The following is a 26,390-nucleotide window of genomic DNA, read 5'->3' as shown; positions in this document are numbered from 1 at the left end:
TGCGCTCCCGGATCCCCTGCCCCTCCTCGCCAGCCTCCGCCTGCCCACTTCCAGGTTTCCCTTCACGAGAATCAACGGGAGTTCACTTGGGCAGGGTGTCAGAGCTATCGGATCCAAAGCAGGGAATACCCGAGGGCCAGTCACCAGCAAGAAAAAGAAAGAAACAGGCCCACTGCCCTGGAGCCCATTGCGACTCATAGTGACCCTTCAAGACAGTAGAACTGCCCCGTTGCATTTCTCTGCTGGCGTTGCTGGCCCCACCTTTCCATCCGAGGGGAGGCTGGTGCTCCTTCCTGTCCAGTAGGAGAGACATGGAGGAGGCAGGGACGGGGACCATGTGGGGCTAATGCAGCTTCTTAGGGCTGCAGAGCTTTTGTGACTGAGCGTGAAGTGACACACGGGCCGCAATGCTTTGACTCAGAAGTCAATCACCCTGGGCCATTAGAGGCAAGCACACTTGAAGAGAAAGATCTAGAAAGACCCAGCCCTCGACTCAAGATTCCAACGGACTCATTCAGTCATTTCTATGTGCCTCAAGAGCCAGACTTCGCTGAGGAGGAATGGAATAGGACAGCTCTTTTGTGAACTGGGTGAAAATTTAGTCTCCCTCACCTCCTGGGGGCGGGGGTGGGGGGAGAGCCTTATACACAAAATGGAATTGAGTGTATCCTTACAAGAGGTTTCTGAAGACTGCCCTTAAGCCGCCACCTCTGGATCCCTGATCAAACCTCATCCTCTTACTTCACAAAAAGAGGTCAAGTGCTTTCCCTAAGGCTAGGAGGACAGATGGAAACTTGTGTTTCCTGATTCCCAGCTGCTCTCTATAGTGGGCCCTTTCCCGCAGGCTACTGAGACTGCATTATGAAACTCTCATTTTGATGGTCCCAAAGTACCTTCGATAACCAAACCAAGCTCACAGCCGCTGAGTTGATGACTCATAGTGACCGTCTAGGACTGGACAGAACTGTCCGTGTGAGTTTCCGCGACTGTAACTCTTCAGGGAAGTGGAATGCCTCACCTTTCTTCTGAGGAGCTGGCCGGTGGTTTTGAACTGCTGACCATCCAGTTAGCAGCCCAAAGTGTAACCAGTGCGTACTACCAGGGTGCCTACCTTCACTGACGAGGGGGTTTATAAAGGAAACCTTTTCATATTGGAAGGATGGGTGAATGGAGTCACCGCTAGTTTGCAAACTACTGCACAGTGTGGTGGAGGTGGAGATAGTGGTGGTGGGTGGTGTGTGTTGAAAGTGCCCCTTCAGGCACAGTTCTGCTCTGTGTATGTGTGTGTGTGTGTTGAAAGTGCTCCTTCAGGCACAGCTCTGCTCTGCCCAACAGGGTCTCCAGGAGTTGAAAACTCAATGGCAGTGGGTTCCATTTGGTTTGGTTTATGAGCCTTGTAAACTAGCCAGCTCTTGTGTCTTTCGAATGTAAACCTTTGACTCATTACATTTTAGGAACTAGAACAAAACCCCTCACTTTCTCTGAAAGTATTTTATCCCCTCTCTGCCTGCGCTAGGGTTGTGATGAGTCGGAATCCACTGGGAAGCAGTGTGGAGGCAGGGGTTACGCTTGCAAATACCCCATGCCGGAGGGATTGTCATTTCGGTTATCACCAAAACCAAACTCCCCGCCATCACGTCCGTACGGACTCCTCGCCGGTGACTCAAAGCGACTGCAACTTTACGGGAGTAGAAAGTACGTTCTTTCTCCCGTGGAGCTGCTGGTGGTTTCGAACTGCCAACCAGGCAGACTGCAGCCCAACATGTAACCACCCCACCACCAGGGCTCCAGTCGGTTATTAGAGTGGGAAAACATTGCAGAGAGTGATGATTACTCTCACAGTAGATGCTGAGGTCAGGAGCTAGCCCGAGTCTCTTGATCCCAGCATCTGCATATTTTCTACCAGGTGACGTTATGTCCTAATTATAGATGAAATAAAAAACACAGATAGAGATGGATATGTAGCCCCTCCTCGGGCCACATAAATCAAAGTTACTGAAGGTGGGGCCAGTTTGGGGACCACTGCTCTCCCCATTTTAAACACCAGTGAGCTACGCCTGGTTGGGTCACCATTCTTCCCGCCTTGGGTGGCAGTTTTTTTTGGTTTGTTTTTTTTTGTCTAGGGTTGTTTGTTGTTGTGTAATGACCTTTGAGTCAGCTTTGCCTATATTCAAAATTGATAATTTGATATAAAATGGATACTGTGTACTATCGCCTAGGGTGACTGTCAGGATAAGTAATATAGCACACGTATAAAAGTACATTGTTGTTAGGTGCCATGAAGTCAGTTCTCATCCAGAGTGACCCTGTGTACAACAGAAGGGGACAATGAATACCTGGCCTGGCAGCATCCTCACTATTGTTGCTATTTTCCTTAGTCACGGCTCGTGCTGCCCTAACGGATGTCACAGTGGATGACTTCAACAAACAGAAATTCATTCTCTCGTGGTCCAGGAGGGAGAAGTCTGAATGGAGGGCCCTGAGTGCAGGGAAAGGCTTCGCCTGTCAGCTCTGGAGGAACTGTTTCGTCTTTCAGTGTCTATGTCCCCAGCATCCCTTGGGGATCGCCATAGGTCTCAGCGTCAATTTCCTCCAGGGTCTAGGAGGTTCCCAGTGCGGGGACCTTGGGCCCAAAGGATGCGCTCTGCCCTGGCTCTTCTGTCTTGGTGGTCCTTCTCTTTCTGCTCACTGTTCTCTCCTTTTCTCTCTCATTAAGATAAAAAATGATGCCGGCCACATCCCGGGAAACTCCCCTGGGGCCCAATTAGTGTGTTATATCCCTGACACTCACAGAAACAGCAGTCAAGAGACCCAACAATGCATTGCATTGGGTCAATCTGCACACGACCTCTTTAGAGTGTTGAAAGGCAAGGAGTTTACGTTGAGAAGGAAAGTGGGTCTGACCCGAGCCATGGGGTTCTCAATCACCTCATGCGTGGCAAAGTTGGACACTGGATAAGGAAATGGGAAGAAGAACTGATGCATCCGAAGTAGGCGCTGGTGAAGGATATCGAAAGTACCATGGCCGCCGAAAGAACCAACACCTCTGTCTTAGAAGTACAGTCAGACCCAGATGGATGAACCTATTGAGACAGCAAGTAGAATAAAGAGTTCCTGGGGGTATAGAGGAGAGGGAGGTAAAGGGGAGCTGATGTCAAGGAGTTCAAGGAGGAAGAGAATGTTTTGAAACTGAATGTGGTAGCAAGTGTACAATACTGCTTGATGTGATTGACCTACAGAACGATATGTCTGTCTTAGCTCCCCATAAAATGGTTTTGGAAAAAATTCTTTAAAGATACAGTCAGAATGTTCTGTAGAAGCAAGGGTAGCAAGACTTTCCCTCATGAACGTTGGACATGTTATCAGGAAAGACAGGTCCCCGGAAAAGGACATCATGCTTGTGACAAAGAGGAAGGCTTTTGATAAGATGGACGGACACATTGGGCTAGACATAAGAACAACCGTGAGGATGGCACAGGATTGGGCAGTGTTTTGTTCCGTTGTCCACAGGGACACTATTGGTTGGAGTTGACTCAACAACACCTAACAGTGACAATCCCACGGATAGGCTATCACATTAGATCACTAGCTCGTGGCCTAGCCAAGTGGCCACGTGTTCTTAGGAGACACAGTTCAGTCCATGACACGGTTTGCACCCAGTGTTGCAGCCACTACTTTAATCAAGCTCCCTGAGGGTCTGCTTTTACCGATCCTCCCTGGCTCGGGTCAGACCCACTTCTCAAAGTAAACTCCTTGCTTTTCAACACTTTAAAGGGGTCTTGTGCAGATTTACCCAGTGCAACGTCCTTCTCCTTGGACTGGTTCCTCCTGACAACTTGTCTAAGTATTGTTGATGAAGACTCGCTGTCCTCCCTTCCTCGCATCCTGGCTGGACTTCTTCCGAGACAGATTTGTTTGTTCTGGCAGGTCAGGTTACACTCAATAGTCTACCGACACTACATTCAAACTCCCCAGCTCGTTGAGTCTTCCTGCTTCGGAGCCTGGCTTTGTGCGCACACAAGGAAACTGAAAATGCCATGGGTTGGGTCAGACACGCCTTTGTCCTCAAAGAGACATATTTACTTTTGAATACTTTATCATGGTGATGCGTATTGGTCTAGTTGTAAGGGTTTGTGTTTTCATCATGTTGAAGCGTAATCCACATTGAAGGCTTTGGGCTTGGATCAGTAAGTGCTTCGAGTCCTCTTTGCTTTTAGCAAGCAGGGTTATGCCATCTGCCTATCACAGGTGGTTCGTGAGTCTTCTAACCCTCTTACCAAATTCGTCTTCATGTAGTTTAGTTTCCCAGATTATTTGGCATATAAAAAATGCTAACTAAACCTGGTGAAAGGGTACAACGCAGATGCATATTTTTCCTGATTTTCAACTCCCTCTTGGTCTGTGTGTAAGTTCCATATGAGCACAATTAAGTATTCGGGAATCCCATTTCTGTACAATGCTGTCCGTGGTTCGTTTTGATTTGCACAGTTGAACGAATGCCTTTGCATAATAAAAAATTGGTAAACATATATCTGAAATTCTCAGCATTCAGCTAAGATCCATATCACATGCAATTAAAATGTTCTGAAGATAATCCAAAAATGGCTGCAGCAGTACATAAACAGCAAGCTGCCAGAAATTCAAGCCGGATTCAGAAGAGGACATGGAACAAGGGATATCGTAGCTGTTGTCAGGTGGACCTTGGCTGAAAGCAAAGAACATCAGTAAGATGTTACTTGTGCTTTATTGACCGGGTAAGGCACCCAACTCTGTGGATTGCAGGAAAGGCTGGGGGGCAGTGAGAAGAATGGGGACTCCAGAACACTTCATTGTGCTCATACAGAACCTGTACATGGATTGAGCAAGAGGCAGTCGTTCAAACAGAACAAGGTTTAAAATCAGAAAAGGTGTGTGTGCTAGGCTTGTTTCCTCTCACCATGGTTATCTGATCGGTATGCATCCAAGAAGTTAGACTCTCATTGGAGAGAAATGTGGCATCAGGATTGGAGGAAGGCTCAGTAGTAACCTTGGAGATGCAGATGCTAGACCCTTGCTCGCTGCAAGCAAGGAGGATTCGACGTGCTTGCTGGTGCACATCAAAGACGACAGCTTTTATTATGGATTGTAGCTCCCTGTAAAGAAAACCCCAATTCTCACAACTGAACCAATAGATAACATCATGATAAATGGAGGAAATATTAAAAGTTGTCAAGGATTTCATTTTACTTGGATCCACAATCAATGTTCACGGAAGCAGCAGCCAAAAAAAAAATCAAAACACTGTATTGCACTGCATAAATCTCTTTAAAGTGTTGAAAGCCATGGATGTCACTTTGTGCCTGCACCGAGTCCCGGGATTTTCAGTCGCTTCCGATGAAGCCACGGGAAAGTTGGCTGGAGACCACAGATGATCAGAAAAGAATCGATGCATTTGAACCATGGTGTTGGTGAAGAATGTCATAAGCACTCTGGTCTACCGGAAGCACAAACAACATTGGACTAGAAGTACAGCCAGAATGCTCCTTAGAAGTGAAGATGGGGTATATTTTGGACATGTTTATCAGGAGGGACCAGTCCTTGGAAAAGAACCTCATGGTAAAGTAGGAAGACAATGAAAAAGGACCCTCAATGACACAGATTGGCCCAGGAGCTGCAACAAAGGGCTCAAACAGCAACTCTGAGGACGGTAGGGGACCTGGCAGGGAGGCCTTCTGTTGGGCACACGGTCCCAATTTGAGTCTGGATGCTGAATCCACTCTGTGGTCCCCAACGTGGTGCAGGAAGCTTAAGAAGATGAATAGACTATATAGTGTCGCAGTACCAAAAATAACTGACTCCCCATCATTTAAGGAGGTGCCCATATGATCAAGGACAAATGGTGCCAAAGAAAGAAGCCCAAGCTGCACCAACGATATTGGCCAAAAAATAAGACTCCAGGAATTAGCTGACTGCCAATTGAGATGTTCTTAATAAATGGATACAATGCTGGAAATGGTCGCTTGTCTTTGTCAAGAAATATGGCCGACCAACGGGAAGAGATCCATATATGTGCCTGCTATAGTTTATTGTGCCAGCCTGGCCGATAAACACAAGTAGAATTAACTGAAGGGCAGAGGGATAAATGGCTCGGTGAGCCTCACCTTGGTTGTTCTGTGCCTCAGTTTAAAGGGGTACACTACCTGTGGGATGCCTAGCCTGTGGACTGTGTCACTGTAAGTTGAGGTCCCTTTAAGCCCACACGATTGGAATGTACATCTCTGGAGCTGGGGACCGACAGTTGGTGACCTGCCTTGCTGTTTGCTGCCTGGATATATATATAGCCCCAGTTTAAAGGGGTACACTAGCCTGTGGACTGTGTCGCTGTAAGTTAAGGTCCCTTTAAGCCCACACGATTGGAATGTTCATCTCTGGAGCTGGGGACTGACAGTTGATGACAGTTGGGGACCTGCCTTGCTGTTTGCTGCCTGGGTATATATAGCCCAGCTCTCTCTACAGAAGGGGACTGGCACCTGGCAGCTCTTAAAACTTGAAGGACTGCTAGTGTCTCACTGCTTTATAATTTAACTGTTAATTTCTTGTATTATCTATCTGTATTTTAACGGTTTATTTCTTGAATTATCTATCTTTATAAATATATTTATATATAATTACTAGCAATCTAGTTTGTCTTTCTAGAGAACCCTGTCCAATACATATATGTGCCCATTCCAAAGACTGAGAAATGACCAAACAGCCGCATTCATACTGGCAGACCTACGTTTCCACATGATTGCAGCAGTACATTGACAGGGAAGTGCCAGAAATCCAAGCTGGATTCCGAAGAGGAAGTGGGATGAAGGCTTTCTTGCTGATGCCAGACGGATCTTGGTTGAAAGCAGGGAAGACCAACAGATGTCTACCTGCCTTTCCCTGACTAGGCAATGGTACTCGGCTGTGTGCTGCTTAACCATCGATGGGTAATGTCGAAGAGAGGGAATGGAGCCATGATGGGAGGGCTGGGACAGAACCGGTCCAATTTCCTGGAGGCTGGAGTCCCCGGTGTCTACTTTCCCAGGACGGCTGGGGCCTTGTGGAAACTGGGGAAAGAGTCAATGCAACAGGAATGGAGAGAGGCTTGTGCCTATGACTCAGAGCTGCCTTGTGCAGCGACAGACCTTGTGATGAGAGAACAGAGCAAAAGCTAAAGGCAGAACTTTTAGATGGGGGTTTCAAAGGGGCTTTTCTGAAATGTGAAAATGAACACATGGGCAGATTTTGCAACATGGCCCAGCCCTCCCTGCTGCCTTCAAGTCTCTGCCTCCCCAGCCTCTGGCCCATTCTCCCTGCTCCACCCTGTGCTTCCTCCCATCGTTCTTCAAGCTCCGCTTCTATTTCTGCTTTCTGTGTCCTTCTTGAATCCTGTTCCTTCGGTTCCACTCCCTTGCTCCCTCTTCCCCCACCTTTGCCCTTTCCCAGTTCCCCCTTCTCTCCTCTTCCCTGGTGCCCTGTTCATCTCTGTCCCACTGGCTGCCTGCCCTGGCCCCCTGGCCTTCTATGCTTAATGTGGGGCCCATGGGAACTGGAGTTCACAGCAAAACAGGAAGCGCCAGGGAGTAGGAAACTGGGAGTGGGGCAGGGGGTGAATGACCAGCAGTAACCCCAGCTCCTCTGAGCCTCTCACATCTGCACGCAGGCATCTGCAGGATTCTCTACCTCTCCCCCTGCGGCCTCTGCATCGCAATACTTTGCCGTTCCTTTGGATCTGGAAGGCAACAAGACACGAGGGTCCTGGCCTCGGACTCACGGACTGGAGTGGGGACAGTGGGGTTCTGAGTCCAGCTTGGCCACTAACTGTGTGTGGCACTGAGAGAGGGACTTGCACAGCGACATTGTTCTCTGAAAGATGGGGCTCCTGGGGTTTCTCCTCCCTCTCTCCAGGGGCTGCTCTGAGGGCCAAATGAGGTGGTGAGGGAGGCAGATGCAGATGTGGCAACCAGCACTTGGAAGGTCAACAAGGTGCAGATTCCAGGTAGTGAGACAGTCCCACAGCTGAAAGAACGCAGGGGAGGTCAGGATAACAGCCACCGGGTCTTCAACACAAGGTACCAAATACCACCGTAATCCCCGCACTACTAGGCTCCTCATTCCTATTGTGTGGATAGGATCACCCAGCTGAGAAGAAGGGCCAGGATTCTGACCTAGAATTGGAGTCGGGAGTACCATCACTCAACATGTGGAGGTGGAACGGACTAGAGCTCACAAGGGGGGTGGGGGTGGAGGAAGATGCTAGTCTCTCACTTGTTTACTTATACATTGGACCAACAAGAACAGAACATCTGTTCTGTTGTCTGTGCAGGGCCCACTCCAAGGGCTGTAGGGGAGATTTAAATAACCCGTGGATCTCCAGTTCCCAGCAGGGCAGGCTCCAGTCCTCTCAGGTCACTCATGGCTCCGTGACAGAATTCATGTCCTCACGTGGGAGGCCCCGGTTTGAATCCCGGCCAGTGTACCTTGTGAATCAGCACTCCCCTGATCTGTTAGTAGCATGTTTGCTGCTGCTGCTGGTACCCTTTCGGAAGGCCTGCCAGACTAAGACAGACAGACGCAGACAGACACAGGCCTGGCCATCCAGGGAAACCTTAGGGATCACAATAGATCCATCCTGCCCTGCTTGAGTGAGGAGTCAATGCCATGTTAAGACAAAACACTCTGCTGGATAGACTGCTCCACACAGAAGGTAACCTGCCTTCCTCCCTGGGTCCAGCCTAGACTGGCACCTGGCTCACCAGCCCACTCTCATCCTAGGACTGCCAGCCCCACCCCCTTCTCCACTCTGTGAACCCCAGTAGGGCACCCACAATTAGAAACTTTTTGGAAGAGTCCCCATTCCACCTGCCCTCTCCACCCTCGGAGTCCGCGGCGTGGGGCGAGCAGGGAGCGTTCCTTGGCCCCCTCCCAGAGTCCAGGGAGGCGGAGGGTGGCTGGGACAGCAGGCCCGGCTCGGTGTCGCAATTCCAGGCCTGGCCGGGACCTTTGCTCTGCGAGGTGTCTCTAGAGGCTGCCGGGATCAGGGTGGGGTACCTGGGAGTTAGTCCTGTAAGTGCAGCCCTGGGCCCACCGTAGCAAGGGGCGCGACTCCTCGGAGCCCAGCGGTCCGTGGGGAAGGGCGAGCGGGACCAGGGGGCAGGGGTGGAGGCAGGCGAGGGGGCGGCCGGCGGGGAGGAGTCAGGAGGGTGCTGGGGAAGCGCAGCGCAAGCCCTTGGGCGGGCGGGTGGGGGGGGGGCGGGAGTCAGAGCCCGGGGCGCTGGCAGGAAGGAGAGGTGGCCCGACCCCCCTGGCCGCCCCTCCCCTCGTGCCTTGCCCACTTCCACTTCCCTGGGGCTCCGGGCTCGCTCCCGGCTCAGCTGCAGCTCGGCGACAGCCGGCCTCGGGACCGGACACTGCACGTCCTCCTCTCCCAGCAAGGGGGCTCCAGAGACTGCCCGCCGGCCCGCCCAACTGGCGGCCCGGGAAGCTTTCGGTGGGTCGGCTCCGCTCCGCTGGGCAGAGGGCTTGCGGCTCTGTGTGCGTGTGCCCAGGGGGTGGTGGTGGGTGCGCCCTGTGGGTCTTGGAGGGGCGCTCCCGGGAGAAGTGAGGGATGATGGTGACGGGGGGGGGGGGGGGGCAGAGAAAGGGCAGGATTCGATTCAGTCCCCCAGAGTAACTTTTGGGGGGCGGATTCCCTACGTGGGAATTACAGAAACCTCTAAGAGCCCTGGTAGATGGCGTTGTGGTTTTGCATTGGGACGCTAAACGCGAGGTCAGTAGTTCGAAACCACTAGCCTCTCCTTAGGCAAAAGAAGAGGCTTCCTACTCTGGTAAAGAGGGACAGGCTGGGTAAACTAGAGGGGCAGTTCTACCCCTATCCCATAGGGGAGGTTCACCAGAAGACCAGTGGTGTCCCACTGAGGGGAGGGGACCTTCACTCCATCTCCTGGGCCCTGCTGGACTGTCGCGGAAGACTGGAGGAGGGGCTCTGCAATTTGGCCCAGTGTCACTCAGGCAGGGGGCAGATGGCCCCTCTCACTCCTTGATGGGCTGGGGTGGGGGCGTCAGGGAGAAAGGGGTGCATGGTGAACCCCGGAGTCTTGGCTCTACCGCTGCCTAACTTCGGCCATGGACAATTGACTCCGTTTCTTTGGACTTCCATCTTCCCACCTGTACAATGGATTTAAGGATCACCCTGACTGCCTTGTGAAGTACAAGGCTCATCTATAAGAGGAGGCTTCCAACTGTTTGTGGAAACATTCGATTATTTTTCCATTCCAGTTTTTTTTTTCTCCCACGACATTTTTGCAGCGCTCTCAGACCGATGGCAAGTAACTGCTAGCAGGTATTGTTCGTACTGACCAAAGGCAGGCTAGCAGAAGAGGGAGAACGAAGCTGTGGAGTGTAACCTGTTCCTCCCGGCAGAACAGACCCTTGGTGATGTCCAGGGCTCCAGGAAGCGATGTCATTGTGGCTGGAGGCCCCTGTGCCCGCTGATTCTCCTGGTAAGCTGCTTGGCGCCAGCCCTCCTTCCTGCTCCTGCACCCAGCCCTCCCCGAGGGCAGTCAGAGCTGTTCATGGCATGGCTTGCCTTTCTGCCCAGGTCATCTCGACCTGGCTCTGGTGCTTGGTTTTTGGGCACCCGCCCAGTCTTCCCCCATAGAGGCTCACTGCTGAGGAGAGCTGGCAATGTAACTGTTTGCCAGCGCTGGCTTCCAAGGGTCCCATCTAATCTCTGAGATGATGAATGGGTGCTAGCCTCCCACCCCCAGGGGACATAGGTTACTTCCCCCATTTAAAGCATTGCAGTGCTGGGGCCTACAGCTGACTAGTCCCCCAGGCCACACAAACTCTGGGGTCCCAAGGCCCACGCTGGGACTCTGCTGCCCTCTAAGGGCAGAGAGAAGCTCATAGCTCCTCGGCAAGGATTCTGGGGAGGTGGAATAAGCTAGACCTGCCCTGAGATGCCCACCCACCTTCCTGCCCTGAGTTTCCACACCCACTTCTGCCTGCCTCTCTTTTCTGGGTCTCAGACTCTGTGGCGGAGCTGTGGGAGCCAAGTGTGCAGGATGCAAGCTGCCAGGCTCTGGGACGTGCCCACTACACCCTCAGGGAGGGAGCCGGAATGCCCCAGCCCCCCCGGGCCACTTCAGGAGTGGGGCTGGGGGCAGCGGAACCCACAGCCCTGCTCCCCGGGGCAAAGGCCCTTCCAAGGTCCCCAGGTAAGGAGGCAGAAGGGGCTCCTGGGTCTGGGAGGGACAACCTGGGGCTCCTTGCCCTAAAACGGATGGTTAGAGCTAAAGGCTTTGAGATGCACTAGACCAGAGTGATTGGAGTCTGAGCTTTGTCTCTCTGTACAGAGCCTGTCGACATTGGGTTCACCTTTTGAGCCTCGTTTCCTTGGTGGTCTCGTGGCTATCCGTGGGGCTGCTAACCTCTCGCTAGGTCAGCAGATAGGCCCCACCAGCTGTTCCCAGGGAGAAAGACAAGGCTTTCTAGCCCTCATCTGGGAAACTCACTGGGGCAGTCCTACTCCGTCCCATAGGGTCATGTGAGTCAGCAGCGATTGGAAGGCAGGGCGTTTGGTAAAATGGAAACGAAACAAAATGCTTCTTTCGTATGACCACTGTTTGTCAACATGTAAGGCACCGTGGCACTCGGTACAAGAGAGCTGCTGTTTGTAGGATGAGGCACCCCGGGGGGGGGGGGGACAGCTGGTTAAGCACTTGATGACTAGCCACAAGGGTGGCGGTTGGGAAGTCAGGCCAGGCGATGAGCTTCCCAAACCCCGAGCGGCGGTTCTAGCCTGCACATGCGGCCTTGCCAGGAGGAGGAGCGGACCGAAGACAACCACCACCACTGGCCTAACAGAGATCAACCAGACGGCCAGAGCCAAGGGCAGGGAGGTCCCTGTGCGCTCGGGGTGGTGGCCCAGTGGGCACCAACCTTTCACCTCGGGGAACCAACCAACCAACCATCGGTTCTTCCTTGTACCCAGAGCTCCGCACTCCAAAGCGGAAAAAGGGACCCGCCCCCAAAATGCTGGGGACCGAGCTGTGCAGCGTGTGCGGGGACAAGGCTTCCGGCTTCCACTACAATGTGCTGAGCTGCGAGGGCTGCAAGGGCTTCTTCCGCCGCAGCGTCATCAAGGGGGCACGCTATGTCTGCCACAGCGGCGGCCACTGCCCCATGGACACCTACATGCGGCGCAAGTGCCAGGAGTGTCGGCTTCGCAAATGCCGGCAGGCCGGCATGCGGGAAGAGTGTGAGTGTCCGAGATGGATGGGACTCCGCGGGGAGGCTGGAGGGAAGGAGCGGATGGTCACCTCAAGGTCAGCAGTTCAGAACCACCAGGCGCTCTGTGGGAGGAAGACGGGTCTCTCTTCTATAAAATGTTGTAGTCTCGGATTCCTAAGAGTCAGCATCGACTCGATGGCAGTGAGTGTGGGGGTTTGAAGAATGGATTGCAGTCTCTTCCTGGACTTGCCCCTCAAGTCTTGTCACAGGCCCTCTGCCCACCCTGGCTTCCTGCCTCCCCCTGCTCCCCTGCTCACTGGAGGCCCACCCACCCGTAGGTGTGCTGTCAGAAGAACAGATCCGCCTGAAGAAAATGAAGCGGCAGGAGGAGGAGCAGGCTCAGGCCACGTCGTCGTCGTCCTCGGTGCCGCACAGGGCTTCCTCGCCCCCCCAGGCCCTGCCCCAGCTCAGCCCCGAGCAACTGGGCATGATCGAGAAGCTGGTGGCTGCCCAGCAGCAGTGCAACCGGCGCTCCTTCTCTGATCGGCTTCGCGTCACGGTACCCGAGGGACCCAGGGAGAAGTGGCTCTGGGCCAGGTGGCTTCTGGATGCCCAACTCAGCGTGGCTCTCCTCTCCCCCTCCCCGCCTTCCCGGGCGGGCAGCCCTGGCCCATGGCACCAGACCCCCAGAGCCGGGAGGCCCGCCAGCAGCGCTTCGCCCACTTCACGGAGCTGGCCATCGTCTCGGTGCAGGAGATTGTGGACTTTGCCAAGCAGCTGCCCGGCTTCCTGCAGCTCAGCCGGGAGGACCAGATCGCCCTGTTGAAGACCTCGGCCATCGAGGTGAGGCGGCTGCCGGACCCGGGCGGGCGGGGTGACGGGAGAGCCAGAGCAGGGCTGTCTGTGGGAAGGCCCCCTCCAGCCCCTCCACCCAGGAGTCCCTGTTTGAAGTCTGCTGCTTGTCTCCAGGTGATGCTTCTAGAGACGTCTCGAAGGTACAACCCCGGGAGTGAGAGCATCACTTTCCTCAAGGATTTCAGTTACAACCGGGAAGACTTTGCCAAAGCAGGTGAGAACTGAACCCCCCCAAGGGGTTGGACTGGACGGACTGACAGATGGACGCGTTCTGTCATAGAGCCCATGGGTCTGGGCAGCTGCACTTGGAAGGGTCCGAGTCATAAGTCAGAAGGCTGGTGGTGTGGTTGGGTAAGCACTGCCCCACTGACCTCCAGCACCGTGGTTCAAACCCACCAGCTGCTCCTCAGAAGACAGCTGAGCTATCCGACCCGACAGTCTCAGACACCCGCACTCGGGACTCTTGAAATCAGAGGGGAGGCAGTGGGCGGGTTATTGTCACTGCTGGTTTTTAGGCCTCAGTGGACCCCAGTGCGCTGTTGCATCAGGCCGGGGGTTTTCAGACGGTGTTCCCTGGAGCCCCGGCCCACAGACGAGTCACCTGAGAGGAGGCAGCGAGGGCCTGGAGCCTCCTTTAGCCTTACCTTCCCCCAAGTCCCACTGACACCCACCGCATGTCAGGTGCTCCTGCGGGACATATGGTCGTAAGCAAAGGTTCCATAGTTAGGAAATAGGCTTGAAAACCATTTTCCCAGAGCCCATTGGGGTAGTCTTCCTTCCTGGGGCTGGACGCTCGGAGGCCCACAAGCTCTACTTCCCTGGGGCTGATTTTCAGATGCCCTTTTGGATGGTCCACAGGCCTGGGGTTGAAACATTGCCAAGATGCCCAAATGGGGACATTTAAGGGTGAGGGAGTAGGAGGGTTTCTGTTCCCACCTGAGGCTGCAGGATTTTCCTCCAGAATTCGCTCTCAGCGATAGGAGTCCCCTCGGCGCTGTTGGGTAGACCTCGGACTACTAACAGCAAGGCCGGCAGTTCAAACCCACCAGCTGCTCAATAGGAGAAACTTGAGGCTGTTTGCTCCTGTAGAGATGTACACTCTCAGAAACCCCAGAGAGCAGCGGTTCTCAACCTGTGGGTCGCGGCCCTTTCACAGGGGTCTCCCGATTTATCACAGTAGCAAAATAACAGTGATGAAGTAGCAACAAAATACTGTGACGGTTGGGGGGTCACCGCCACATGAGGAACTGTATGACGGGGTCGCGTCCTGACTGCTCTCGAGGGTCGCTATGAATCAGAATCCACTCAAAGGCAGTGCGGGGTGGGTACTCTGATGTGCGCCTAAATTAAGCAAAGGGCTGTGGGGGGGGATCCTCACATGGATTTTTGCAATGTGTCTGTTAGAAGTTTCTGTTAGATGCAGGTTTTGAACATGTTGGGCTGCTAAGGGAGAGGTCGGGAGTTCCGAGGTGCCTCACAAGAAAGGCCTGGCTGTCTACTCTGGAAAATGCAGCCACATGAAAGCCTTGGGATGCAGCCCCGCTCTGACACGCCGGGGGCGACCCCGAGTCTGAGTTACGAAGCCCCTGGCTTTATCATTGCCTGTGCCGCAGGAGCCTGGTTGGAAAAGGACAGAAGCTCGGGGGAGCTTTGCAGAGAATTGAGTTGAGGTGTGCCACAGAAGACTTAGCAGTTTAACTCAGAGCAGGGGTCTACGGAGAAATCTCTAGTGTTTCAAACAAGTACTTCTAGTTGTATTTCAAATGCCCATTCTTGGGTGCGGAGAGATGGTTCCCAGGCCGGCCATCTCTAGAGCCTTCCTTCCGTTCTGGTGACTCAGGCCAGCTCATGCCTCTCGCTGCCCCATGCAGGCTACCCAAAGGGCTTCCTAGCCTTTCACTGATGAGCAGCCCAGGGTCGTGCCGGAGGTTTTTGGTTTGTTTGCTTCTTTATTTTGCCTTTGGGAATGCTCAATGTGCCATCCCAATTGGACAGGAGCCATGTAAGGACCTAGCAAGCCCTCAAGGCCCTCTGGTGGCGCAGAGGGTCCGAGATTAGCTGCTAGCCACAAGGTGGGTGGCTCAAACTCACGCACGTAGCAGCACAGCGGAAGAAGAGTCCTGGCGATCTGCTTCTGTGCAGACGCCAGCCTAGAAAACCCTGGTAACTCCCGGCTTCATTCAGCTTTAAAAGCCCAACTCTGCCGCCTCTCTCCCAAACTACCTCCTCCCACATGATTGTTACCCGGGATCCCTTAGCCAGGGCCTTCTTCTCCATTAACGCCCACCCTCTTTTATGAACCCTCCCAGCTCGAAGGTCTCCGTGTTCCTTCTGGAACGCGCGGACTTCCATCGTGCGATCTGAATCTATACCTGTGCATAGATTGATCAGTCGAAGCGGCGTTGCTGGCATCCTGTTTATCTCTCCTCTCTCACTTCCTCCGTGACGCCTCAGAAGAAGCAGGGCTCTGCCTTGTCAAGTGCTTTTTCTGCCTCCACATCCACCGGCCTACGTGGCACATGGTGGTGGACAGCTGATGGCGCGATTGCACATGCCATTCGAGGGAGCGTCAGCAGGCTGTCCCGGGGGCTGTATGCCAGTGCTGGAGCCTCCTCTTCCTCTCGCTCTGAAGAGGCAGCGGGGCTCAACACACGGATCAGAGGGGCTTCCCAAGAAAGGCTTGGTGCAATGTAGACCATGCCTGACCATGAGGGTGACAGCGCAGGAAGTGAGCCATCAAGAATGGAGAAATGTAGCAGGTGGCTGCTAGAAAGCAGCAGAGGAAGCCAGGGGACAGAAGGTGGGAAGATGCGACAGTGTCGGCAGGGGGACGCTTCTCTAGGTTATTGTGACTTTCGGTCACGCGTTGCTGTACTTCGGCTCTCTTCTTACCAAGAAGACTGGTTCCGTGAAAACACACACACACACACACACACACACACACACACACACCTATAGATATTTATCTAACCAACACTTACAGGAAACTGCTATGTGCTACATAGTCTCGAAGGACCTATTCTGAAGCAGATACTGTTCATGTCTCCACTTTTGATGGATGGGAAAACCAAGGCTCAGAGAGGTTAGATTATGTACCTCAGGTCACACAGCCATGAAGAGGCAGAGCGAGAACTCAGACCCAGCGTCCAGCTCTGGGGTCCACCCGCTCAAGCACCCGCTGTGTTCGGGGCATGCATCTCTAATGTTTCATATACGAGGTGCCAGGAAATAAGGCTGTCGTTAATGGCCCAACATCAGTAACGTGGGCTCCTTGGGAGTCCTACTAAGAGCAGCGCTGTCACTGCCACGTAATTCGGCTCCGCTGTGCCCCGCTCTATCCTTCAACCATCCCCACAGCCTTGTGGGAGAAGTTCAGGCACCAGGCCCATTTCCCAGACGAGGCTTAGAGAGGGTAAGAAGCTTGCCCCAGGCTCACACCGCGGAGCCCTGGGGACTCCGTAAACCGAAGCCAGACTCACTGCCATCGAGTCCATGCCGACACATTGCAACTCTAGGAGACAGTTTCTGTGAGTTTCTGAGTGTCCCTCTTTACGGGAGTACAAAGCCCCGTGTTTCCCTCCGAGCGGCCAGACAGCCTAATGTGTAACCACTGTGGCACCAGGGCTCCTGGTGGACTCCTTAACAAAGGCCTTTTCCCAGCTGAGGCCTTGGAGGAGAGAAGGGCGTCCCTGCTGTGCCGGCCACCTCCCCCGCCTCCCTTTTTCCTCCCAGGGCTGCAGGTGGAGTTCATCAACCCCATCTTCGAGTTCTCCAGAGCCATGAATGAGCTGCAGCTCAATGACGCCGAGTTTGCTTTGCTCATTGCCATCAGCATCTTCTCAGCAGGTGTGGAGGCGGGGCCAGGGGGACATGGAGGGAGGAGGGCTGCAGAGCCCACATGGCAGGAACTGTGGGAGTGGCCACCTGGCTGTGGCTGGGTGGGGCATGTCCCTCTTTTAGGGGTAGGGAACTAAGACCTGAGCCAGACTTGCTCCTCCACTCTGTTGCTGCCCTCTAGACCGGCCTAACGTGCAGGACCAGCTGCAGGTAGAGCGGCTGCAGCACACCTACGTGGAGGCCCTGCATGCCTACGTCTCCATCCACCACCCCCAGGTGAGTCTCCACATGGCGGGGCCCGCTCCCTGACACACCTGGCCATCCGCAGCCCCTGCCAGACTCCCTCTCTGGCAGCGCTGAGGCGGTAGGCATGGAGCAGTCATTACCTCTCCCACAATCCCCTCTCCGTGTCCCCTTCCCCAGGCAAAGGTGGTACTCAATTTGTCCCCCTCCTGCCTCAGGACCGACTGATGTTCCCACGGATGCTGATGAAACTGGTGAGCCTCCGGACACTGAGCAGCGTCCACTCTGAGCAAGTGTTTGCACTGCGCCTGCAGGACAAAAAGCTGCCCCCGCTGCTTTCTGAGATCTGGGACGTGCACGAATGACTGGCTCGGCCTCCACACTGTCTGTCTTCTGAAACAGGCTCTCAGAGGCCCCGTGGCAGCCACCTAGAGGTGGAGCTGACTGAGATGGGTGGACATTCTCAAGGGGCGGGAGGTGGGGGATGCCAGGGGAGGAACCTCATGGGACATTAAAGGAGAGTCACGGGGTTGGGTGTTCTGTGGCTGCTGGGCTGTGGGAGTCCTGCGGAAGCTGTGCTCCATCTGAAGACCACGACGCAGCCAAATGGCCACATTGCACCAAGTTCTCCCTGGCCCTGCCCATCCTGCCTCCACCACTTCCTGTTTCCCCCACTGCGCCTTGCAAGAAACACTCCACGGTCACTCTGTGGCTCAGGAGCCATTGGTCCCCCAGGGGGGTCTGCTTCACCGATAGGTCCCGCATGGTTTGAACAGGAAAACCAACATGCATGCCCAATGAGAGAAACTTCACTTCTGGATTGGGGGTGTCCCCCCACCCCACAGGGAACCAGAGAAGGCAGAGTCACAGGGGCAGCTTCGACAGTGACCAGGGTCTCCTTTTACTAGCCCACTGACCTCCACTTGGGTCACTGAAGTGTGATGTTCGGACGCCCCCCTTAGGGATGCAGCCTCAAGTGTTTGTCAGGGTGGGGGGTGGGATTTTCTGAACCAATGCCTTGCACAGCATGCTGGTGGACGGCGCCTGGGTTTTTCAGTTGGCATCTGCAACACAGGGCCGGGTGGCATCTGCAACACAGGGCCGGGCCCACCCTCCAGCCAGCCGCCCAGACCCGGTGGAAGAGGAAGAAATGACCCCTAAGGAAGCTGCCTACTCCGTGGTCTGGGCTCGCCCAAGGGCTGGACTCTATTTCCCAGCGGACCCCGCGGTACGGCGCGCGCGCGCCCGCCCCCGTTCCCCGGGCGCGCGCCCAGTATAGGTGATCCCGCGGCCACGCCTTCCAGCCCGTGCCCCCCCCCCGCCGCCCTGAGTTGGTAGGCTCCGTCCGCGCGGTAGCCCGCGTTCCAGGCCCGTCGACTGGGCACTTCCAAGCCATGTTCGGGGGTAGCAGGTGCGGCCCGGTGGGGGTGGGCATCAGGAAGTCTCAGAGGCGGTTGATCTTGAGAAGTCGCTTTTCGATTAATCAATAGTTCATCCAAATGGGCTCTGTTGCCGTGACGAATTAAAACTGCGCAGCCGAAATACCAGGTACTCCTCTGAGCCCTCCCCGGAGCCCGCGCGTCCCAGCCGGGCCCCGGGCCCCGCACGGAGAGGTGCGTGCGTAGCCGCCGCCCGCCCTGTGCCCCCGCCCCCGGGGGTGAATGGTACGGCCCCGGCCCCCGTGCCCGGCGCGAGTGGTGCGCGCCCCCCGTGCAGACGCGGAACTGGCGCCCGCGGGGAGCGCCGCCGCGCCGGGGACCCGCTGACGCTCGGCTGCCCGGGCGCGTCCGGCCGGGCCTGGCCGCTCTCCGAGACTCGAGAGGTAGGACAGGCCGGGCCACCGGGGCGTCTGGGGGGCTGACTGGGGCGGGGTGCAGACCGGAGTGGTGAGAGGAACCGAGCCCGGGGGGACGCGGTTCAGAGGAGGCCTTCCAGGAGTGCCAGGGGGCGTGAGGGGGGGGCTTGGAGGGGAGAGGGGGGCTGTAGAGAAAGGAGGCGGGGGCAGAAGTGGGGTGCCCCGGTCTGCGGTGCTCAGTTCCGGGCGCGGGCGGCGCGCGTGGGGGACGCGAGCTGGGGAAGAGCTGTCCAGCAGGTGAGGGGGCGGGCGGAGCTGTCCGGGCCCAGCCGGGATGAGCACCTGGCGTGGGAGCGTGTCAGTGTGCGTGCGCGCGCGCACGCGGGTGCGTGTACTTGAGTTTGGCTTAGAATCTGGAGAACTATGATTGGGTCCTCATTTTAATTTTTAATTTGATGCATCAAAATGGGCCTCCGGTGGAGAGCGGAGCCTGTCTCAGCCTTCTGGTCACCGCGCCCTTCCCGGCCCAGGAGCATCCTCCTTCCTCCCCTCTCCCCCGCCGCCGCCCCAGCCAGGTTGCTCAGGTTCTCTCTCCCCCACGCTGGACCAGTCTGTGCCGATGCGCTGGCAAGGTCACTGCCCAGGGCGAGGGAGGAGGGGCAGAGAGCCTCCTGTTGTGCTCACGTCAGCAGAGATGTCATCTTGGTCCCCATTCCTGTGGTTTTACTATGAAATCCTGCCCCCCCCACCCCCCGAACGAGAGCCGAAGCCAAAAGGCTGGTTAACATGGCCCAGGTAGGCTTAGACCAAATGGTTTCAGATGAAATGAAGGCTTGTGGATTCTTCATCTTACAGGTGGAGGGAGTGATTTGGTGATGAGGGGAATGGCTTTGGGATTGATGCCTTTGGAATATATGCGGCGAAGGACCAGAGACTGCCTTAATAAGCTATGGTTGAGGCCAGAGGCAGAGCCTCAGCATGGTTGGAAGAGGGTGTGGTGTTAAGAGAATTGAGAGCCCTTATGGGGAAAGGAAGCAGCTGGGGGCTTAGTGGTTATGCATTGGGCAGCTAACACCAAGGTCAACAGTTCCAAATCACCAGCTGCTCGGGGGGGGGGGGGGGGGGGGGGAGAAAGGTAGGCTTTTTTACTCCCCTAAAGAGCTACTCTCTTGGAGAGTCCTAGGGGCAGTTCTACACAGTCTTATAGGTTCACCCGAGTCGGCATGGGCTCAATGTATAGGCAGTGAGTTTCCGTGTGTGGAGAAGGGAAAGGGGCAGATGCGGGGGCGTTTGGTTACCTCTTCTATCGGAATAACTGGAAGCTGATGGTGTACAAATTGTGGGGTGGAGCCCTGCTGACACATGGGGTTAAAGCGCTTGGGTGCTGCCCAAAGGCTGGCTGTTCGAACCAACTAATGGCCCCATGGGAGCAAGTTGTGACAGTTGGCTTCTGGAAAGCTTTACCGACTTGGAAATGCTCTGGGGTAGTTCTCATGTGCCCTTGCTAGGTTGCTGTGTGTTGGCCTCCCATGGCTGGAGCGTGGGTCCCTGTGGCTCTGGATGGTGAGGGCTGTTGAGCATGCTGGGAGTTTTATCCCATGGTGGTCCATGAAGAAGGTTGGGGATCCCACCAGGACTCATGATCCGAGGCCTCATTGATTTGTAGGCAATGCTTCCATGGTTATCTCTGAGTTTGGGGCAGAAAAGGGCTCCTGGTTCTCAATGCAAACCTACTTTCCGGGCTTGGCATTGATCCTTGGTCCTATACATCCTGGCTTGTGTCTGTACCAGTTGTTTTGGAAGAAATGATGTTTCTACGCATCTTCCATCTCCTTTTTCTCCAGCCTCCCCGTCTCGTTCTGGTTGGGTGGGGCCGCGAGCACTGTCACCATGACCCCACCTTCTGCAGTATGCTCATGACTCCCGAGCGAGCAGCTGAGAACCACAGGGCTGCTGGGGCTCATGAAGCAGGGGTGATGCGGAGAAATGAGTGTGCAGTGTGGTGTTTCCTGGAACTTGACTTTGCTTGTTTGTTGAGGAGATAGTGCTATCAGAAGGCAGAATTAGCACCAGTACAAACTAACGACAGATGGGGGAGAAGACAGTCTGAGTCTTAGCAGGTGCGGGGGGAAGAGGTGGCTGTGTTCAAGAAGAATGGATTGTTAGGGACCTTGGCTGATGCTGGGGTAGCAGCTGCTCGCACTGTGCGGTCACCACTGACTCTGCTATAAATAGTGCAGAGAGCCAGAGTCGCTATGGAGACAAAAGTGAATCCTATTACCTGCAGGTCCTCTATTGGGAGCAAGGAACGGAGCAAGAGCAGCGTTTGGGAGATTTCTGAGATGATGCAGATAAGTTTTGCTGGTTATTAGGTAGCGGTTCAAATAACAGAACTTGTACTCTTTTTTAAAAAAAATTTAAAATCATTGTATTAGGGGCTCATACAACTCTTATCACAATCCATCCATACATCAATTATGTCCAGCACATTCGTACATATGTTGCCATCATCATTCTCAAAACACCTGCTTTCTACTTGGGCCCTTGGCATCCGCTCCTCATTTTCCCCTCCCTCCCCGCTCACCCTTTCCCTCCCCCCTGAGCCCTTGATAATTTGTAAATTATTATTATTTTGTCATATCTCACACCATCCAACGTCTCCCTCACCCACTTCTCCGCTGTCTGTCCCCCGGGGAGGAGGTTATATGTAGACCTTGTCATCTGTTTCCCCTTTCTTCCTCAACTTCCCTCCCAATATCGCCACTGTCTCCATTGGTCCTGAGGGGTTCATCTGTCCTGGATTCCCTGTGTTTCCAAGAACTTGTACTCTTATCTTAGTCAAACAGGGCAGTGGCATACAGGCAGTGTGTGTGTGTGTGTCTGTCTGGGAGCACACAGTCCCACAGAAAGGAGTGGTGTATGAGTGCGCGTGTGCAGATCGCTTCACGAATGCTCTGTGTGTCCAGCGAACGAGGTCTTAGTGCGGCCATGTGCAGGACACAGGAGGGGTCCTGGCAGCTCTAGACATAACCTCAGCAAGGAGTGACACGGAGGACGGAGGGAGACCAGCTGGAGATCAGTTCAGACCAAGTCAAGCTTTCTCTGAGGAGCCCTGGGGCACAGTGCTTAAGCGCTCCACTGCTTCCAAAAGCTTGGTCCTTCAAACCCACTGCCGCACCGCAGGAGACAGATGCTGTCTGCTTCCCTAAAGGCTGCAGGCTGCTCACCCCAAGGTCAGCAGTTCGGAGCCACCGACTGTTCCAGGGGAGAAAGACGGGGCAGCCCTAACAACCCTGTGGGGCAGTCCACTCAGCTCCCCCCACCCCATCACTCCGAGTTGGCATCGACTCAACAGCTTAGCTCTGGTTCATTTTTCAGCTTTTCCTGATCTTAGACCTTTATGTAGTCATTTCTCTGAGCACCCCCACCCCCTCCTTGCAGATCTCCTGGTGATTCTGCATCTCTCCCCCTGTATCTGTAAGATAGAGTATACACCTCGTCTGTCTATGTTCTGATTCCGATCCTGGCAGCAGAAGACGGGGGTTGGGGAGGGAGGGGGAAACACCACCACCATCAAAAGACTGATTCAGCACCAAGAGCAGAGCTAGTAGCAATAGCCACGGCCGGGGTGGGGGGGGGAGTGTTTTGCCTGCAGGAGGAAAGTGGTTGAGGGAAACAGTTGGGGAGCAGACCCGCTCTTTGGACTGTGTGAGGTGGAGTACCCAGCTGCTGCTGTCTTCTGGGTACAGTCGACTGCAGTCTGCTTGCACTGTTGCTGCAAAGGGAGCGCAGACTCTTAGAACCGGGGAGGATGAGGTTCCTTGCAGAAGTCGGCGGGTGGGCAGCTCTGAGGGAGAGGCTGCTGTGCTCCTGCGCTCCCCTGGAGCAGTCCTGCGAGTGAGTGACTGAATTCACGTTGTCACGATGTCGGCAGCCAGATGAGACTGCCTTGGGTCTGTTTTACAGAAACCGAGCCCTGCCCCTGCGGACAAGGCTGGAAACAGGGGCGGGCAGGAAGGTGAGAGCCATTGTCCTACTTCATGACATTCCACTCTGGCCGATCAGGATCACAATCCTGGAGAGAGTTCTAGATTAGGAAAAGGCTCTTGTTCGCCATCGTAGATCAGAATGGGCAGGCCTGACCCTATACCCTGGTCTAGGAGGAAGTGGCGAGGGATGAGTCTCTCATTTATTTTTTTGACGGATGAGTCTCTTAGGCACAGACCATATCAGTACTATTTTTCCTTCCTTCCTTTTAGACTTGCGTTTTCAGATATATTGAAAATCACTCTGAGCATGCGGACACTTCTCGCTGGGTCCGCCTAGGTTTCTCTGCGATGAACTGCTGAAACATCGGCACCATGGTGCAGAAAAAGAAGTTCTGCCCTCGGTTACTGGACTACCTAGTGATCGTCGGGGCCAGGTAACCAAAAAGAGACTCCTTTTCATCCAGTTGCCTCCCTGGCCCCATCACCAGGGTGTCTTGCTCTCTCTTCCTCCCCACTGTCACTGCCCCCTGGTGCCAGCTGTGAAGCCAGGAGGGAGACCAGGCTGCCCGACGGGGAGGGTTGGCCTTGAGCAGTGCAGCCAGGGCTGACCTCTGGCCTGGAGCAGGTCTGCTTGCTCTTCCCCGCTGACCTTGTTTTGTAAGAAGGAAAAGTACAGCGTGCTCACCCTTCACTGGGTGCATGTGCCCAGCGCGTGGTGCTAGTGATCTTAAGGGTTTAATGCCCCCTTTGCCTTAGGATGGTGTCTTCATGACGGCACAGAGCTCACTCATTCACTAGCCTCCCAGCCAGACACGGCCCTGGGCCCCAAGGTGCCCCACCCCCTTCCAGGGAGGCCACTTTGTCCAGAGTAGCACCCTGAGCTTTATTTCCTGATGGCTGCAGCTTCCAAGGCGTTCGCTTCTATCCTCTGCAGACACCCGAGCAGCGACAGCGTGGCCCAGACCCCCGAACTGCTGCGGCGCTACCCCTTGGAGGATCACCCCGAGTTCCCCCTGCCCCCCGATGTGGTCTTCTTCTGCCAGCCGGAGGGCTGCCTGAGCGTGCGTCAGCGGCGCATGAGCCTGCGGGACGACACGTCCTTCGTCTTCACCCTCACCGACAAGGACACCGGAGTCACGCGCTATGGCATCTGCGTGAATTTCTACCGTTCCTTCCAGAAGCGCCTGCCCAAGGAGAAGGGGGAGGCAGGGCTGGGGTCCCGGGGGAAGGAAGGACCCCGCGCCCCCTGCGCCTCAGAAGAGGCTGGCACCGACAGCTCAGAGGGCGGCTCATCCCTGCCGCCTCCCAGCGCCGACTCCACCCCTGACGTGAACCAGTCTCCTCGGGGCAAATGCCGGGCCAAGGCAGGCAGCAGGTCCCGCAACAGTACCCTGACGTCCCTGTGTGTGCTCAGCCACTACCCCTTCTTCTCCACCTTCCGGGATTGCCTGTACACCCTCAAACGCCTTGTGGACTGCTGCAGCGAGCGCCTGCTGGCCAAGAAGCTGGGCATCCCTCGGGGCGTGCAAAGGTGCATTCTGCTGCCAGCCCTCAGAGGGGAGGGGAGCTCTTTTGAGGTGTCGCAGGCCTGCGAGGGGCCCGGACCCTTCCTCCAGCCCCTGTGAAGCAAGGGCCGTGCTATTAGAGGGCAGCGGTGGATTGGTGTTAGAAAGCTCATCTTCCATGCCAGAGGCCCCAGTTTGATTCCCAGCCAAGGCATCTTGTGTCTAGCTACCACCCCATCTATCAGTGGGGGCCGAGCAGGTTTCTGCAGAGCTTCCAGACTAAGACCAGACTAGCAAGAGAGGCCTGGTGGTCAGCTTCTGACACTCAGCTGGTTGAAGCCCCATGAATCACAACGGTCAGGACAGGACCAGCTGCCCGCTCGTTCCTTTGTGCCAGGGGCTGCCTCGTTGGCAGCTAGTGACATACGCTCTTGTTAGTCCTTGCTGAGGGCAAGGAGCTCCAGAGGGAGGCGTAGCGGATTGCATTTGACATAGTCCTGAGGTCTTGGTTTTTTCTCGGTGGGTTGGGCAGCGAGGCCGACCCCATGTGCGTTTGTGCACACTTGTCCTTTCCCTCGGTTTCTCCGTCTGATCCTCCCTGAGCCCTTGGCGGGCCTTCCCCAGTGCTGCTCCATGTGCAGCAGTCGGCCTTTGGCCCGAGGGGGTTCTCCTGGGTTGCAGCAGGGTGTGGACTCCGGACACTGATGTGGCCGCCTCCTGCTGTCTGACCCTCAGGGACACCATGTGGCGCATCTTCACGGGGTCACTGCTGGTGGAGGAGAAGTCGAGCGCCCTCCTGCAAGACCTCCGGGAGATCGAGGCCTGGATCTACCGGCTGCTGCGCTCCCCGGTACCTGTCTCTGGGCAGAAGCGAGTGGACATTGAGGTCCTACCCCAGGAGCTCCAGCCGGCTCTGACCTTCGCGCTGCCAGACCCCTCGAGATTCAACCTCGTGGACTTTCCCCTGCACCTTCCCCTGGAGCTGCTGGGTGTGGAGGCCTGTCTCCAGGTGCTCACCTGCATCCTGTTGGAGCACAAGGTGAGAGAGCGGGGGCCCAGGATTCTTCAGGCTAGGCCAGGAGCTCTCTGAGGACAGGGAGCGCGTCTTTCTCGTCTCCCTGTCCCCAGGAGGAAACATAAAGCCAGGTACACAGCAGGCACTCAGCAGGTGTGGGCTGAATTTAGGTACGGGTATCTCGTGGGGCGTATGTAGCAGGCATACCACCCAGCTGAGTTACCCTCTCTGATCCTGGCCTCATCCTCTGGCAGTTTCAGGCATGGCCCTGGGATGGGGGTACAAGGACTAGGGCAGTTGGAGGGCGGTTCCGGAGGGGACAGTGACTGTGCTGGGGTGGCAAGGTGGCAGGCTTTTGGGGCCCAGCTCGGCGGGGATGTGGAGACCGGAGGCGGGAGAAGGGAAAGACCTTCAGTGTGGTGGGAGCTGTTGGTACACAACCTCGCTCAATGCTGCTGGGTGAGTCCTCTGGCCTGGCTTGTGGCAGGTGGTGCTGCAGTCCCGGGACTACAACGCGCTCTCCATGTCGGTCATGGCCTTCGTGGCCATGATCTACCCCCTGGAGTACATGTTCCCCGTTATCCCGCTGCTGCCCACCTGCATGGCGTCGGCAGAGCAGGTGAGTTGCCAGGTGGCTTTAGACTCCATCCCCCCATTTTCCAGCATAGTCCAAGTCTGAGGGAGAAGGCTCAAGGCTCAAGGGCATCCTGGGCGGTCCCCTGCTATTACTGACTTGGCAAAATCTGACCCGAGCCGAACTGATTGGGTGGCAAGACCTATGCTATTATTCGTATGTATCTATCACAGTTAGCGATAATCAGTTATAGGCTACTGGCCCACGCTCCGCTGCAGGTGTTACAGAACACGTCGGACACACACACACACACGCTCCGCTGCAGGTGTTACAG

At 55.4% G+C, this 26,390-nt stretch overlaps 2 protein-coding genes across 30 annotated transcripts in view; both read left to right on the top strand.

Moving 5' to 3' along the window:
- Nucleotides 1–9,289: 9,289 nt before the first annotated feature.
- On the top strand, nucleotides 9,290–17,642 carry NR1H3 (nuclear receptor subfamily 1 group H member 3). Its single transcript, XM_075548353.1, has 10 exons — nucleotides 9,290–9,499; nucleotides 10,318–10,511; nucleotides 11,040–11,228; nucleotides 12,005–12,271; nucleotides 12,582–12,802; nucleotides 12,907–13,086; nucleotides 13,213–13,312; nucleotides 16,831–16,944; nucleotides 17,117–17,211; nucleotides 17,397–17,642. Exons 2-10 carry the CDS (start codon nucleotides 10,469–10,471, stop codon nucleotides 17,541–17,543), a joined length of 1,356 nt encoding a protein of 451 aa, XP_075404468.1. The 5' UTR covers nucleotides 9,290–9,499; nucleotides 10,318–10,468; the 3' UTR covers nucleotides 17,544–17,642.
- An 852-nt stretch (nucleotides 17,643–18,494) lies between these two features.
- Nucleotides 18,495–26,390, top strand: part of MADD (MAP kinase activating death domain) — a 48,787-nt gene continuing 40,891 nt past the window's right edge. For 28 of the 29 annotated variants that reach the window (XM_075545761.1, XM_075545748.1, XM_075545744.1 and 25 more), the window contains exons 1-5: nucleotides 18,495–18,726; nucleotides 23,233–23,396; nucleotides 23,897–24,493; nucleotides 25,203–25,506; nucleotides 25,970–26,101. In XM_075545761.1, coding sequence (XP_075401876.1) covers nucleotides 23,335–23,396; nucleotides 23,897–24,493; nucleotides 25,203–25,506; nucleotides 25,970–26,101 — 1,095 coding nt within the window. In that variant the 5' untranslated portion in view covers nucleotides 18,495–18,726; nucleotides 23,233–23,334. Of the gene's footprint in view, nucleotides 19,001–23,232; nucleotides 23,397–23,896; nucleotides 24,494–25,202; nucleotides 25,507–25,969; nucleotides 26,102–26,390 lie in introns of all 29 variants that reach the window. The other variant, XM_075545733.1, reaches the window with a different exon arrangement.

The sequence above is a fragment of the Tenrec ecaudatus genome, chromosome 4 (genome assembly GCF_050624435.1).
Source record: "Tenrec ecaudatus isolate mTenEca1 chromosome 4, mTenEca1.hap1, whole genome shotgun sequence".
Classification (NCBI taxonomy): Eukaryota; Metazoa; Chordata; class Mammalia; order Afrosoricida; family Tenrecidae; genus Tenrec; species Tenrec ecaudatus.
This window is presented reverse-complemented; position numbering and strand designations above follow the sequence as displayed.

Coding starts and splice junctions, on each gene's coding strand:
- NR1H3 (XM_075548353.1), top strand. CDS start 10,469: ATGTCATTGTGGCTGGAGGCCCCTGTGCCCGCTGATTCTCCTG. Junction 12,272..12,581: donor GGCCGGCATGCGGGAAGAGT/GTGAGTGTCCGA, acceptor ACCCACCCGTAG/GTGTGCTGTCAGAAGAACAG. Junction 13,313..16,830: donor GGAAGACTTTGCCAAAGCAG/GTGAGAACTGAA, acceptor TTTTCCTCCCAG/GGCTGCAGGTGGAGTTCATC.